Below are 17,088 nucleotides of genomic sequence, written 5' to 3' on the forward strand. Positions count from 1 at the left end.
TAGGATACACACACACACACACACACACACACACACACATACATACATATGTAGGATATATGTGTATATGTGTGTGTATATATGTATATATATATACACACACACACATACCCAGGATCAATACTTTGTATCCTTCAGCCCAATAACATATATGTGTGTGTGTGTGTGTGTATATACACACACACACATATATATATATATATATGAGTTTATTAAGTATTAACTCACATGATCACAAGGTCCCACAATAGGCCGTCTGCAAGCTTGAGCAGCAAGGAGAGCCAGTCCAAGTCTCAAAATTGAGGAACTTGGAGCCCAATGTTAGAGGACAGGAAGCGTCCAGCATGGGAGAAAGATGTAGGCTGGGAGCCTAACCCAGTCCCTCCTTTTCACGTTTTCCTGCCTGCTTTATATTTGCTGGCAGCTGATTAGATGGTGCCCACCCGATAAAGGATGGATCTGCCTTCCCCAGCCCACTGACTCCAATGTTAATCTCCTTTGGCAACACTGTCACCAACATACCCAGGATCAATACTTTGTATCCGTCAGTCCAATCAACTTGACACTCAGTATTAACCATCACAATTGGTGTTATAAAAAATACAATTAAGGTGATTTGATTGCTGAGGCAGGAGTATTATTTTTTCTATGGTACTGAGCTGCTACAAAGCAGGTGAGTTTTAAGTTGTGCTCCTTTTTAAATAAAAATAAATAGAAGTCAGTCATTTTCCAAAGTTTACCCTGTATTCATTTTCAATTGCATTTATAGATTATGACTAGTCAGTCATGTATGACCTTAATAGTTATTGCTCATGTCATGTTGATGTCATTTTTAAAAAAAGAGAAGGCCAGGCTCAGTGGCTCACGCCTGTAATCCAAGCACTTTGAGAGGCTGAGGTGGGTGAATCAATTGAGGTCAGGAGTTCGAGACCAGCATGGACAATGTGGTGAAACCCTGTCTCTACTAAAAATACAAAAATAAGTCAGGCATGGTGGTGGCTGCCTGTATTCCCTGGGAGGCTGAGGCAGGAGAATTGCTTGAACCCAGGAGGCAGAGGCTGCAGTGAGCTGAGATCGCGCCATTGCACTCCAGTCTGGATGACAGAGTGAGACTCCATCTCAAAAAGAAGAAAGGAGAAGGAGAAGGAGAAGGAGAAGGAGAAGGAGTTACTGAAAAATATGAACAAAAGCCTAAATACTTAAAGCTTTTTCCAGGCTCTTATTAAGCTCAAATTTTACAAGTAAGATGAGAGACCAGGAAGCATGACTACAAGTATAATAAGAAAACCTAATCTTTTATTTTCAGAAAACAGTTCAGAGGATTATCAATGGCTGAAGAATGGGTAACTCACCTGATATACCATACAAAAATTTCCAATTTTCAAAAGGTTGAAATCTAATAAACGTACTCAGCACTAAGACTAAACTGAACATGATTTTATATTTCTTTAGAAATTTCCTAATATTACCTAATACATGTTTTTGGAGCCATCATTTTTTTTCAAATGTCACATTTGGAAAAGCAATTTAATATAAAAGAAAACCTGTGTGTTTATCAGTACAGTTTCAAAATGTGTATAGATTTAGGGGGTACAAGTGTAGTTTTGTTACACGGATATATTACATAGAGGCAAAGTCTGGGCTTTCAGTGTAACCACTGCCCAAATGGCATGCATTGTACCCATTAAGTGATGTCTCATCCCTCACCACCTTATCCTCCCAGCCTGCAGTGGCTATCACTCCAATATATTTATCATGGTTACTGGTTTATTTGCCACATTTCTATCATTTTATTTGATTTCCCAAGCTTCTTCTTTTCATTGTTTCTTCTTTCTCTCCTTCGTTGGATTAATAAACTTTTAATATGCCCACGAGGTGTTTGGGATCAGAGGCTGATCCCTCGTTGAACACCATAAGTAGTGTATGTCAGCCCCACTTTGCCCTCATCTCTACCCTAGGGCAATGTGCCAAGCACAAAGCCAGCTGTCCTACAGGAGTAGTTGGACACCTCATAGATGAAGGCTGAAGAAAAGTGACTTTCCCCTGCAAATCAAGGGAAAGGAGGCAGCTCCCCGCCTCCCCAGTGAAAAGGTCTCTTCATGGGTCCACAGATTGCAAGTGAAAAAACCTCTCTCTACCCTCTAGAGAATGAGGAAGACATACATGTGAAGAACCATGGCTAACAATTTCTCAGAATTGAAAAAGAACGGGAGTTTCTCAAACCAAAGAACTGAAGTTCACCAATACCCAAGTATAAACTAACACATACCAGACACTTTGTGGTGAAACTGCAGATCGTGAAGATTTACAAGAAAATCTTAAAATAATTCAGAATGGATATCAGATCGTCTCTAAAGAATCAAAAGTACACTAATGAGTAATATATTTTAAAATGCTGGTGTAAAATGATTGTCAGCCTAGATAGAAATAGCTCAGCCTAACCAGCACTTGACTATAAAGGAAATCAGACATTTCAGACACAGGGAACAAATGTAGTATTTATAGATCTTTACCAAAAAAAGTATGTATGGAAATTAAAGTAAGAAGAAAAGAATGCTTCCAAGAAGAAGCGATGGCCATTAAAAAACGTGTTGGTAAAGCTAAATAGGTATGGCCTGAAAAAGTACAGCAGGGAGATAAATAAATGCAATGCTGAAATAAAACCGCATGGAAAGGGAAGTTGGGATGGAAGTGACTTTTAAAAAATATTATTTGGGGCCGGGCGCGGTGGCTCACGCCTGTCATTCCAGCACTTTGGCAGGCCGAGGCGGGTGGATCATGAGGTCAACAGATCGACACCATCCTGGTCAACATGGTGAAATCCCGTCTCTACTAAAAATACAAAAATTAGCTGGGCGTGGTGGCGCATGCCTGTAGTCCCAGCTACTCGGGAGGCTGAGGAAAAATATTATTTGGGAAGAAGCTGGTATTGATGTAGACTCGGTTGACAAGTATTAATGTGTCTCTGTGCATGTAAACAAATAAAAGACAATCATTAAAAGAAGAAATATAGAACAATTAGAGAGAAGTACAGGTGGAGAGAAGGAAAAGTTTATTAATCCAACAAAGGAGAAAAAACGAAAAGAAAATCATGGTAAATAAAATGATAGAAAAGTGGCAAATAAACTAGTAACCATCATAAATACAAATGGGCTAAAATTACCCATTAAAAGAAAATCTCAAACCAAAAGCTTCTCCCTAGAGAAACAACTGAAACATAATGCTGCAAACCTATTGAAAATAAAATATTTGGAAAAGGTAAATCAGTGCAAAAGAAAGCAGGTCCAGGTATAGCAACTGTAATATCAGATAAAATAAGGGAAAAAGGGTAACATTACTTATGATTAAAAGAAACAATTCATAAGAATTAAGCAGGGACTTATATGCATCAAATATTAAAGCAAAAGAAAAACATTTGCAATACCAAAATTATAGTGGAAGTTCTAATAAGCCTCAGCAAGAAACTGATAAAGAAGACAAAATCAGTAAGTATATAGAAGATGTTAGCAACGTAATTTGTAAAATTGACCTAGCAGCCTCAACCATACAAGCCTTGCATTAAAGCAAAAGATAACACACTTTTACTATAAAAGTTTAAGAATAATTATAAGACCATAATGAGTAACAAGAGAAAATTTCTAGCAAAGAAAGAACCAAAGTGGACCTGAAAACAGAAAACGTGAAAAGAGGGACTTCATTAAATAAATTGAAGTGGAAAAAAATCCAACTTCCCCAAGATGTACTGGCTCCTTCATCTCATAGATGAGTTTACACCAAACTTTTATTGTTCTTACACACACTGTTTCAAAGCAAAAGGAGAGGCGGGAACTTACACCAAATTGGAGCTTTCTTAATTTGATAATAGGTATTACTACTCACCAAAAACCTATAGCAGCAGACATCATTTAATTAAAAAATTTAGAAGCATTTCTCAAAGTGAGGAAGTAAACGCAGATGTCCATCATTACTCTCTCTAGTCAACATTTACTGGAGGTCCCAGCCAAATTAATGAAACAGGAATTTGAGAAGTATAGTAATAAAAGGGATGACTTTTTTTTTTTTTTGGCACTATAACCATCTTAATGGACAAACCAGTTAAGTTCTATAATCAAAATATTAAAACTAAGCTGGGTATGGTGGTTTGCCCCTGTAGTCCCAGCTACTTGGAAGGCTGAGGCAGAAGGATCATTTGAGCCCAGGAGTTCAAGGCCAGCCTGGACAATGTAACAAGACCCCATCTTCCTCTCTCTCTTTTTCTCACTCTCTCTCAGCGTATGTATGTATTACTATATATAAACTAATAACAATGATCAATAAAGTTGCGGGGTTAAAAACTGCCATGTAAAAATCAATAATAATCACTTTTGAAAGTGTAGTGGAAAAGAGAACCCGTTCTCAACAGAAACAAAAACTATGAACACCCTGGTAATGAATTCTAATAATTATGGGCCAAACCTAAGAATATCACAAAATAATAAGGGCATAAAAGAAGACTGTGAATAAAGAGATATACATATTTATGGACAAGATAATTCATTATTATAAAGATATGAATTCAATGTAATTCCAATGAAAAAGCCAATAGAGTTTTTCATAAAACCTGGAAAATTGATTTTAAAATGTACATGGAAAATAGACCAGGCACAGTAGCTTACGTCTGTAATCCCAGCACTCTGGGAGGCTGAGGTGGACAAATCACTCGAGGTCAGGAGTTCGAGACCAGCCTGGCCAACAGGATGAAACACAGTCTCTACAAAAATACAAAAATTATCCTGACGTGGTGGCACATGCCTGTAATTCAAGCTACTCAGGAGGCTGAGGTGGGTGAATCACTTGAACCCAGGAGGTGGAGGCTGCGGTGAGTCAAGATCATGCCACTGCACTCCCGCCTAGGTGACAGAGTGAGACTTCATCTCAAAAACAAAAACAAAAACAAAAAAAAAAAAAAGAAAAAAGGAAAAACCAGCAACAACGTGAAAAATAAATGTCTAAAAACAGTCAATACAACTCTGAAGAAGACATGGTGGGGACACTTGCCCTAGCAGAGACCAGATACATTGTACAATTGGCTTAAGAAGAAAAAAGCCAGAACAATGAACAAGAATAGGGCACCTATTAAAAATACCTTTACAGATGACAAAAATAGCAGTACAGATAAACAAGGAATAGGCTGATTTTTGAGACAACTGGGTATCCTCCCTCAGAAAACAAAAGAAAATTATTTGCCTACTTCACATCCACATGAAAAATAACTTCTTGTCTGGTTAAAGACCTGAGCACAAAAACAAAAATGTTTTTTGAAAGAACTCACTCCCTCCTTAGTGCCCAAGCACGGGTTCCTGAAAGTTTATTTTCATAGAATACTACAAGGATACGTTAACTTTCATACTGGCCAAATACTCTCCAGAAAAAGATCGGCGTCTGTAAATACATGATTAACAAACGAAGCATTCATGATCTTCAGCAATCCACTTCTTGTTAGACTTGACCACCATCTAAATGTAATATTGACATTAATGGGGATCCATATGAAGGTTTTTAATTTTTTCTCACTTCTGTTCTGAACGTCTTTTGTACATAAAAACTTGTGTTTTGGTTTACTACTGAACTATGCAAAGACATTGTGTAAATGTAATTGTATTGACACAATAAATGCCTGCATTTTAATAGTTATGTATTTATTTATAATGTTCTTCATGATTTATGACAATGATGAGCTTTGAAATTCAAGTATTTCACTTGAATTTATGGAATCTATGGTTTTAAATGCAGCATACTGACTTGTAATATTTTCCTTTGAATTAGATCACCTGTTATTACAACTTTGAAAAAAAAAACCATACAGTTCTGTATAACCTCACTCCTAAAAGATGCATAACAGGGCACAGTGCCAGGTACTACCCACAGCCAATGCTGGCGCCATCCCACAGTCACCCAAATTACTCCTGGGATTTCATTATTTCTGAAAAGTGCGCTTCTGTCTTCAAAAAAGATGACTTGTTTCACTCATGAAAAATAATAAAATAATCTTCTAAACTCATCAAGACTGTACTCACAGAAAATAAACTAATAATCTCTGAGGTCTAGAAGGGAGTAGAAGGTCACTGCAATGAACAGAAATTTATGAAAGACGATGCTGCATTACAGGGTAACTAATGTCACGCAGATAAGATGGCTGCGATTAAACATCTACGACTTGTCCAATTCAGTCTTTCATGGAAGGCTCAGGCTCTTAATCACTGCAGAAGTCAGTGAACTGTAAAAGTTCGGTTGTCCTTAAGACCTCCGTTTCAGTAACTTGGTTTCGTATTTTTCATCTTATTTGTTAATCTTAAAGGGAATCAGAAGTTTGTTTGCTAAGAAAACATATTAAATCTTAAAAAGCTCCTTTTAGCCAAAAGAAAATTAGAACCAATATATTTGTAAGTCCTTCTTGAAAAGGGCAACTGTACATTTACATTTGGAGTATTACTTTTCATATAACATATTTCACATTCCAGATTTAACACCCCCTGTTCTTGGATAGATGACTCAGTAAGTTGTCAGTTTTCCCTAAGGGAATTTATAAACTTAATGTAATCCTAATGACAGATAAGTTTTCTGGAACTAGGCAAGTTAATACTCAAGTTCCTATTCAAAAATACATAAGCAAGACTAGGCAGACTAATGCTCAATGATATACAAAGTCGTGTGTGTGTGTGTGTGTGTGTGTGTGTGTGTGCGTATGTGCATGAGTGTGTCTGTGTGTATGTGTGAGCACATGAATCCATGTGTGCACAGTTAGTCCTACCAGACATGAAAATAACTTCTAAGGCCTATTCAGGCTGGGCGTGGTGGCTCACACCTATAATCCCAGCACTTAGGTCGAGGTGGGTGGATCACGAGGCCAGGAGATCGAGACCAGCCTGGCTAACATGGTGAAATCTGATCTCTAAAAAAAAAAATACAAAAATTAGCCAGGCATGGTGGCAGGCATCTGTAATCCCAGCTACTCAGGAAGCTGAGGCAGGAGAATCACTTGAACCTGGAAGGTGGAGATTGCCGTGAGCTGAGATAATCCCACCACACTCCAGTCTGGGCAACAGAGCAAGACTGTCTCAAAAAAAAAAAAAAAAAAAAAAGCCCAATTAGTTAAAAAGTCAGTACTGGCTCATGAATGGCGAGGCTAGTGCAGCAGAACAGCAAGTGCAGGAACAGCCCCAAGCATAGAGAAATGTAGTGGTAAAGGTTGTATTTCAAATCATAGCGGGGAAAGTAGAGTTTTAAATAAAGAATCCATTGCTGGCATATCTGGTTGGCCAATTGGAAAAGATGTAATTAGAACCAGACCCCACACCTTATGGATCCTACTTCACACAATAACAAATAAGTGGATCAGAGGTCTAATTGTAAAAGATAAAGCCATGCCAGAAACACGTTAATTTCAAACTTAAAATCCAGATACAGCAAAAGAAATGGTTAATAAACATGAGGATATAAGCATTGAAATGCCTGCATGGCATAAAGTACAATAAGTTAAAAACCAAATGAAGCTGGAGCAAATTATTTAAAACATACATCAGAGATGAAGGGCTAATATCCCCAATATTTAAAGAAGCCTTAAAAATTGAGAGTAAAAAATATATATATATTTAAATTTAAATTCGCTTTTTATTCTTTGATAGATTTTAACAATTATTCACAACTTCTAACATAAAGGTAGTGAAATCTCAAGGATAAGGAGGCAATATATATGGTCTCTTCTATTCGTTCTTCAGGATGGAAGGAAATCTCCAAAGGGTACCATGTGTGAGATTAACACTGGAAAAATACACATGAAACTTGTTTGACTGGCTCCACTTAGGACCAGACACAGCGCAATATAGAACTGCATCATGTTTTTAAAAGATCATTGTAATTTTAACACATTCTTACTAAAGACACACATACTATCAGTGACCAATCTGAAATTCTGTAACAGGTACAGGGAGACTTACGATGAATATCTAAGCATAGGTTCTCTAGCATCTTCACACTCAAACATCAACATTCTTCAAGGGAATAAGAATGATTTCAAATGCAAAACAGCAAAAAAACAAATTTGGTCAAACTTTCTTCATCACACCATTCGTTGCTATCACAATCCTAGTTTGCTGGTAGGTTTAAGATAGGTTTAAGAGAGTAAAAATATTTTTAAAAAGTAGAAAAAGACAAATAATTCACAAAAAGAAATATAAAAATTGGCTTTAAACATGAAAAGTTGCTCCACCTCACTCGTATTAAGAGAAATGCAAACTGTATTGAGATATAATTTCTAATCTTTCAGATTGGCAAAAATTAAAATAGATTAATTAAAGAACATTGTGTTGGGAGCTACGGGGAAAGGAAAATAGGTTTTATTGTAACAATGCTAGTGTGCAAATTGGTACACCCCAATAGAGGGGAAGTCACTGGCAGGGGATCTGAGTAAACAATATATGCATTTATCTTTTTCGCCCATAGATTCCTCTTCCAGGAATTTACCATGAAGCTATTTCTCCAACAATACGAAAATTTACCTGCACAAGCACATTTGGTTCACATTGTAATTACAAAATATTGGAAATAAATAGGTGCCCATATACAGGAGAGCGGTTGAAAAACCTCTGATGCGTGCCTACTAGGGACCTGTATGCCGTTTCTGGAGCTCTTTCCTGGCATATGCCTTCTTCTCTGATCCGGTGCCCCCCAGACTCCATCAGCCTTCACTCCCCACTCTTGGATCTCTTTCTCCTCCATTCCCTGAGGTTCCCAAGTTCTAACTGGATTCCCCTGCCCTGTGCCTTGATTCTGAACGTGCCTGTGAGCAGAGAGCTTGGGCAAGTCTAGGGCTCACCTCATTAGTTTCTATCTTGTTTTGCACTTCCAGTGTCTGAAAGTGGTTGTTTCATATATTTGTCAAGTGTTCTCCTGGTTACTAGAGATGTCACATCTGGTCCCAGTTACTTCATGAGGGACAGAGGAAGACTGTTGCCCAGAACTGCCCTGCTGCGAGCTTGCAGGGGTTCCCTTTCCCAGATCCTTCTTAACAATTTCCTTCTCCCACTTTATACGGAAAGACATGCTCATTCATTCTGAATCGATTATGATGTATTACCCTGAGGTAGAAATACTTCCAGGAGTAATGTGCAAGGGAAAATGTAAAATATTGGTGATAGAATGGACAAATTGAATGACAATGATTACAGATATAATCATTGGGCAAATTACACAGTTTCCAACTCTTTATTTTCAACAAAAATTGAAGAAAGGCCTAATAATTGTCAGCTAATAGTCATTACAAATAACTTTTAATGGTGTATATTTAGGGAAGGGTTCAGAACATTGAGTGACTTTTTTAAAAATAAAACTTTTTGATTCATATCTACTTATTTATGTGAACAAGGCTCCTTGGGACATCTACTTAAAAAACAGGAAAGATACTGATGCCTAATTGTTAGAAATAAAGCTTGGAGTCATAAGGAAAAACGAGCATGAGACAAAGAATTTCTCAGCAAAGCAAACTTACTCCTGCACAGAAGGGTGCCTCTCTTAGGGCTGGTAGCCACCAGAGCACGCCAAACAAAAGAGAGTAGAAACTTTTACTCCTAACACGACTCCTGTCTCTGTGTCCTTTCCCCATTGGCTGGGGTTGGACTGCACAACTTAAAGTAGACTTGATTGGCTAAACATTTAAGCTTTTTTAGATAAGGTGGATGCATGGTGGGAGAGAGGGGAGAGAAGAAAGGGCTCATCTGTGGCAAACTAGAGATCCATCCCTTTCCCAAATAAGGAAAGGAATTGAGCTGGTGCTGTGGCATGCCTGGGCATGTAGTAAAATCAAAAAGAAGAAATGGAAAAGAGAAGGATGGGGGTACTTTGAATTAAGGAATAAAAGGTTAAGCAGGCTATTTGAAAAGAAACCTTGCTGTATCTCACACTAATTTTGACTCCTATTAATAAGCTATATGTATTAGCGGACCTATCAAATAGTTTTAAGAAAGTTCCAACCATTCATTAAGAGATGTACTTTTATACAATTTTACTTTTTCTTACTATCAAAATCTTAATATATTGATTTTTTTCACTTAAAAATTATTATTATTATTACTATTTGAGATGGAGTCTCACTCTGACACCAGGCTGGAGTGCAGTGGCACAATCTCAGCTCACTGCAAACTCTGCCTCCCAGTTCAAGTGATTCTTCCACCTTAGCCTCCCAAGTAGCTGGGACTACAAGTGCGCACCACCATGCCTGGCTAATTTTGTATTTTTAATATTTTGTATTTTTTGTCTTTTTTCACTATGTTGGTCAGACAGTCTCAATCTCTTGACCTCGTGATTTGCCCACCTCGGCCTCCCAAACTGCTGGAATTACAGGCGTGAGCCACCGTGCCGGCCATTTTTAATTGATATGTAATAAATGTACATACTTATGGAGTAGAGTGATATTTTGATACATGTACACAATATTGAATAATCATATCAGAGTAATTGACATATTCATGACTTCAAACATTTATCATTTCTTTATGCTGGGAACATCTGAAATTCTCTCTTTTAGTTATTTAAAAATATACAATAATGGGAGGAGAAGAGGGTAGGGAGGGGCCGACTAATAGATGCAAAATTACAACTTACATAGGAAGAATAAGTTGTAGTGTGCTATAGCACTGGAGGGTGACTACAATTATACTGTTTCGATCAATTGTTTTCTCCTTAAATTATGACTCTATCCAAAATTTTTTTTTAATTCTATAGGTCACTGGAAGTAAATATATATATCTATTTCTTGTGGAGAAATAGAGTGATCAATGAAATACTATTAATCACTAAGTAGTGTATATTAGGAAAAAATTGTGGGTAAGTGAACTGGTAGTATTAGGTCAAGGAAAAAAAGAAAACTTTTCTGACTCCTTAAGAAGAGCTTGGTTGGCTGGGTTCAAGCGAATTCTGCCTTAGCCTCCCAAGTAGCTGGGATTATAGGCATGTGCCATCACTCCCTGCAGATTTTTGTATTTTTAGTAGAGATGGGGTTTCGCCATTTTGGCCAGGCTGGTCTTGAACTCCTGACCTCAAGTGATCCACCTGCCTCAGCCTGCCAAAGTGTTAGGATTACAGGTGTCAGCCACTGCACTGGATCCCACCGATTCTTATTAATGCGATTTCTTTCCTAATTTTGATTCCCTCTGCTATTAATATTGTGGTGCCTTTCTTTGGTTAGCATTTCTCAGCACTTCAGGCTGCTCCAAGCCCCATCTTCATCACTCCCTAGCCCAGCCCTGGGATCAGCCGCTTCTCCAAGGAGTCCTGGTTCCTTTGAGAACGATATGAAAAACAAAGTTCTGGGAGCCAACGATTTTATTTTAATTACTTGATGTCTTATTTTTATAATTTCTATTTCGTTATTTCCCAAATCTGCCATTTTTCATCCTACCTTGTCTTTGTCTTACATTTCTATTCATTTTTTCCTCATTTGAGCATTTTATTTATACTTGTTCTAAAAATCTCTTTGCTTGCTCTATGACTTAACAGTTTCAGGAGGTTATTTGTAGCAGCTGCTAATTCTAATTCGTCTCCATTATAGTTCAGTTCCATTTTTTTAGTAAACCAGTCTTCAGCAGGGATTGTTTTCCTTAAGTGGCTTTATGTCATGAGTGATGGAATAACTTCTTCAATGTGGAACAGACATGGAAATAATAACTTACTTAATTGGCATCACATCCTCATAGTGTTACACAGAATTCAAATGCTCCCTTTTCCAGGGTATCATCCCAGATTGCCCTGGAAAGATATTATACTCCAATAGAAGTTTTGCTTTCATCATAGCAATTAAAGATACTGTTCTAACTTGTTTGCATGTTTCTTTTCTCAATAGACTGTAAACTCATTAAGTTCAAGGACCCTACTTTTATTCCATGTAACCAGTATCTATCATGGACTCTGGCACATAAACACTTTAATACACTTTTCCTGAATTTTTTTAAAAAGAATGAATGACATCATGTATGAGTGAAAGATTGCTCTAAGGTAGTTTGTCAGCATTCCTACTTTCTTGCGAATGATTTTGCCATAAGAAATATAAACCTAGTTTCAGTACAAGTTAGTTATCATTCTTCTTAAAGATACTGGCTGGGTGCAGTGGCTCACGTCTGTAATCCTAGCACTTTGGGAGGCCGAGGTGGGTGGATCACCCGAGGTCAGGAGTTCAAGACCAGCCTGGCCATCATGGTGAAACCCCATCTTAAAAAAAAAAAAAAAGAAAAAAAAAGAAAGTAATAGCTGTTACCCTTCTATGGCTATCATTTGAGCAAATATCGGTTTAAATTGTGATAAACATGCATATTCCAGAGATGTATTTATAAATGCATGCTGATCTTCACCTACAAAATCCACATTAAATATTTATATAGGCCCACTAGAATATTCTAGAACCCTTTTACTGTAATCAGGCCAAAAATAGTAATGTTGCTGGAACCAGAAATAAAAAGTGGAACATAGTTTGTGGTAAGAAGCTGCAGAAGAAAATATGACCATCATATACTCAGTCAGAGGCATCTGGGCATAAATCAAAGAATCAATCACTCAAGGATCCGGTGGGTGGTGGAGACAGCAAACCGGACGTACATGGGCTCTGGCGTCAGAGCTAGATTTGATTGCAAGCGGCTACCTTTCCAGTTTTGTGACTTAGAACGTGCAACTATCTAGATCTGAGTTTCTGCCTTTATAAAGTGGTGATAAAATTGCCAATCACTTCATGATTAAATGAAACAAATTCTGTGACAGCGCCCAGCGCAGTTCCTGGCAGTGGAAAGCATTCAGTGGGTAATCATTCACACCGCCCATTCTCACCACATTCCTTAAGCGCTTCCTTGCAGTTGTTATTTTTTTCAATTGCTTTCGTTTTAACACTTGGGTTGCTCAATCTTCCCTCAGTACTGCCTTTTAGAAAGTTAGAGAATATTCTTGTGCGGTTTCTTTTTCAGTAAGAGCCTGAGGTATAAGTAAGAAAATTTATGTCTTTTTTTTTTTTTTTTTTTTTTTTGAGATGGAGTCTTGCTCTGCTCTGTCGCCCAGGCTGGAGTGCAGTGTCTCTGATCTCGGCTCACTACAACCTCCACTTCCCGGGTTCAAGCAATTCTCCTGCCTCAGCCTGTCGAGTAGCTGGGATTATAGGCATGCACCACCCTGTCAGACTACTTTTTGTATTTTTAGTAGAGACAGGGTTTCACCACATTGGTCAGGCTGGTCTTGAACTCCTGATCTCGTGATCTGCCCGACTTGGCCTCCCAAAGTGCTGGGATTATAGGCGTGAGCCACAGCACCCGGCAGATTTATGTCTTAATGAGACAACGTGAGATGAATTATTTAATTGAGATCTATATATTTTTAAAAACTGACATTTACTTTAGAAGTGTTTTGGCATTTCTACAATCCATATTATTTTATAATTTCAAAATGGCTTTAATAGGATTATTTCCACAGATTTGAATCATTTTTCTAACCTAGGAAAGTAAAATGTTTTTCTTCTCTATAAAAATTCTTTAATCTTTTGATCCATTATCAAAATTAACAAATCCTTGTTGTAATTTAATTATAGTCATAATTTATTTTTATGTGACAAATGTTTGCTTTGTGGGTAAGATAAAATTGAACTTCTACTTGCTTTTGATGAATATTTAATTGGACACTAAATATGTAAAAAATGCTGATTTTCCTAATCCTATTCTATTTAGTGTGAATATCTATGTAGGGTAACAATTTTTTTTTCTTGGGACACCCAAGCTGAGTTGCAGTGAGTCAAGACTATGTCACTGCACCTGGCCATATAACAACAATTTTAAAAATGATTGTTGGCCAGGCGTGGTGGCTCACGCCTGTAATCCCAGCACTTTGGGAAGCCGAGGTGGGCAGATCACCTGAGGTCAGGAGTTCAAGACCAGCGTGGCCAACATGGTGAAACCCTGTCTGTATTAAAAATACAAAAATTAGCTGGGTGTGGTGGTGGGTGCCTGTAATCCCAGCTACTTGGGAGGCTGAGGCAGCAGAATCACTGGAACCTGGGAGGACGAGGTTGCAGTGAGCTGAGATCTCACCATTGCACTCCAGCCTGGGCAACGAGAGCAAAACTCTTATCTCCAAGAGTCTTACAAAAGACTTTTAACAACTTACTAAATCTTTCCTAGAATACTCTAAGGTAGAGATTACTATCATTAATGTTTAATATGAGAAAAAATAGTCTGGAAAAGCTAGTTTGGCCACTGTCACCAGGCTTTTCTGTGTAAAGCTGGGATTCCTACTGTACTTTGTATTCCCTTTTATACATAATTTAGTAAAATATATTAATTGTCCTGCATATACTTCAAGTGCAACTTCTAAATATGATTTTAAGTGATAGCAGAACTTTAGGACCATTTAAAAATATTATTTGGGGCTGGATGTGGTGGCTCACACCTGTAATTACAGCACTTTAGGAGGCTGAGGCGGATGGATCATTTGAGGTCAGGAGTTCAAGACCAGCCTGGCCAACATGGCAAAACCCTGTCTCTATTAAAACTACAAAAATTAGCCAGGCAGTAGTGGTGCATGCCTGTAATCCCAGTTACTCTGGACGCTCAAACAGGAGAATCGCTTGAACCTGGGAGGCAGAGGTTGCGGTGAGCCGAGATCGCTCCACTGTACTCCAGTCTGGGCAACAGAGTAAGAAGCTGTCCCTCCCTGCCCAAAAATATTATTTGGTTTTGTTATAAAATACAAATATATTATTGGAATGAACACTGAAGCTGTAAATGGCATTCAGTAGCCTAGTGGTAAGGTGAAATATACATAGACACAAAGATTCTGTAAAAAATAATAAATTTATGTATGGAACTGGGTGATTTTATATATACAGGATATTATGTACATATATACCAAAGGGTGAGGACAGTATGCTAAGTTTGGCAAGACAGGCACAAAAGGAAAAAAAGAAAACCTATAATTTCACTCATATGAGGCACCCAGATTAATCAAATCCACAGAGACAGAAAGTAGAGGGGTGAGTGCCAGAGGCGACCAGGAGCAGGGAATGGGGACTTGTTAAATGGGTACAGAATTTCAGTTTTGCAAGATGAAAAGAGTTCTGGAGCTGGATGGTGGTGATGATCATGAAATAATATGAATGTACTTAAGACTACTGAACGGTACACTAAAAACGGTTAAAATGGTGAATTTTATGTTACGTGTATGTTACTATAAATTGAAAAAGAGGAACACCAAGTATTTCCAACTACTTTGCAAATATAGATTTATCGTGCACTTGGTTTTTATAACGTTCTTTTTGCTACTAATAGTGCATGTATCTTTTCAAAATTTAAAGTAAACTGACATTTTCAAGAATGCCTTTTGGACATTTCAAAGCCACATAGGGGCACCTTTCTTTTCCACTAAAAGGTTCAAAGGTTTTGCCTTGCTTGCAGATGGTGTAGAGATGAACAGCATAAACATGCTTTGTGTTAAGAACTGCAAAAAGCTTTGGGAAACTTATGCTGACACTTTTCAGGGGAAAATAACAGGCTTGTAAAATACAGGAATGGTAAGTCTGTAGCATCTCAATTAACACTTGAGGGATGAGCAGACATTCATGAGGTCTCCTGGGGGAGGGGGCACCCCAGGAAGATGCAACAGTCAGTGTGAAAGCACAGAGGGGATGGAGCCTGTCATGTCTGGGCACAGCGTAGGGGAGGAGGTCCTGCCGGTCACAGCCCAGACTATGAAGGGCTGTGAGTGTCCAGTGGAGCACCTGGGATTTCCTATGGCTGATGTGATGTAGGAGCAATGAAGCATTTCACCAGCTTGCACTTAACAAAGTCGCTTTGACACCAGCAAGAGAGGCAGATTGCAGAGGAGGAGGAGGCTGTGAACAGGCACCAAGTGTGGAGTCAGTAGGACTTTCTGGCCTCCTTTGGATGTTAATAAGCGCCATCTAGTTATAAGTGAAAAGTCTTGAAAATAAAGACAACTGATGCGCAAGTAACAGTCAGGTAGTAGTCACTGGTAACATATTATTCCAGAACACACCCTCTTGTCTTCTACAGGAGAGGTTGTTAATATTTGAACAAAAATTCTTACCTAAGGTCTTGAAACGGGTCGGCTCTGACAAGGGGTGTCTCCACTGAATGTTCAAAAAGAGCCCCTTCAGGCCCTAAACAATAAACAAAGATGTATCAGGAGCAGAAGTAAAATAGGTGGCATCAAACGAAACAAACATTTAGCCTAGATATTAAAGAACACAGAGATTTTGTTCTTTGTTGCAGAATTTTTGCAGATGTTTGAGTTACAGGTGGAAAAATGGGCCCAACTGCTTCCTTACTTTTCTGAGGTTATCACAATTTCACTATGTTCCTATGAACAAAATATGGGGTTTTTTTTCCAAAGAAATTACAAGTTTGCAGGCTTATTTTAAAACTAGAAAGCAATGTTAGTCTTCAAGTCAAAAAAGAAAAAAACCCCTGAAATTTGCATATATCCATATATTTTAAGTAATAGTAATTTGACTAATTATCTAGATTTTATGTGTAAGAATAGTATCTTGTGCTATTTGTTTCTAAGGCACTCAAGATATTTACAGAAAAAGTACAAGCTTTAAATATTTAAAATAGACCTTCTAATTCCCAGAAATCAGCATGTTCCTAGTTGTTTCATGAGTATGAGAACCTAATTATATGCAAGGCCCTGTGTCAGTTGGGGTGCAGAAACACAGGTGAAAGTGACGTGCTCTTTGATGTATCCTAACTTGTTTAATACTCAGACCCCTACAATGCAGGTAATATTTTCCCATTGTACCCATCAGGAGGCTGAGGAAGGGAAAGGATAATTAACTTGTCTAGGGTTCCACAGCTGAGAAGTGGCAAGGCTGCGATTTGAATTCAGAGCTCACATTTTCAATCTATATGCCATAGGCTTTCTCATACATAAATAACAAGATATCATAGAAAGTTACGTGCCAGTAGCAACGTGCAGCCAAATTATTTGGAGGGTCATCAATGGGGACGAATTACTTTAAGGCACCAGGGATGACTATATAGGAAAACGAAGTGGATCTGAATCTTA

At 38.0% G+C, this 17,088-nt stretch overlaps 1 protein-coding gene across 3 annotated transcripts in view; it reads right to left on the bottom strand.

Moving 5' to 3' along the window:
- The window catches only part of SGCG (sarcoglycan gamma), a 158,987-nt gene that overhangs the window by 11,943 nt on the left and 129,956 nt on the right, over positions 1-17,088 (bottom strand). For all 3 annotated transcript variants that reach the window (XM_032260096.1, XM_032260095.1, XM_032260098.1), the window contains exon 6: positions 16,108-16,180. In XM_032260096.1, coding sequence (XP_032115987.1) covers positions 16,108-16,180 — 73 coding nt within the window. The remainder of the gene's footprint in view (positions 1-16,107; positions 16,181-17,088) is intronic.

This window comes from Sapajus apella, unplaced genomic scaffold, assembly GCF_009761245.1.
Source record: "Sapajus apella isolate SASKATOON/1434 unplaced genomic scaffold, GSC_monkey_1.0 scaffold114, whole genome shotgun sequence".
Classification (NCBI taxonomy): domain Eukaryota; kingdom Metazoa; phylum Chordata; class Mammalia; order Primates; family Cebidae; genus Sapajus; species Sapajus apella.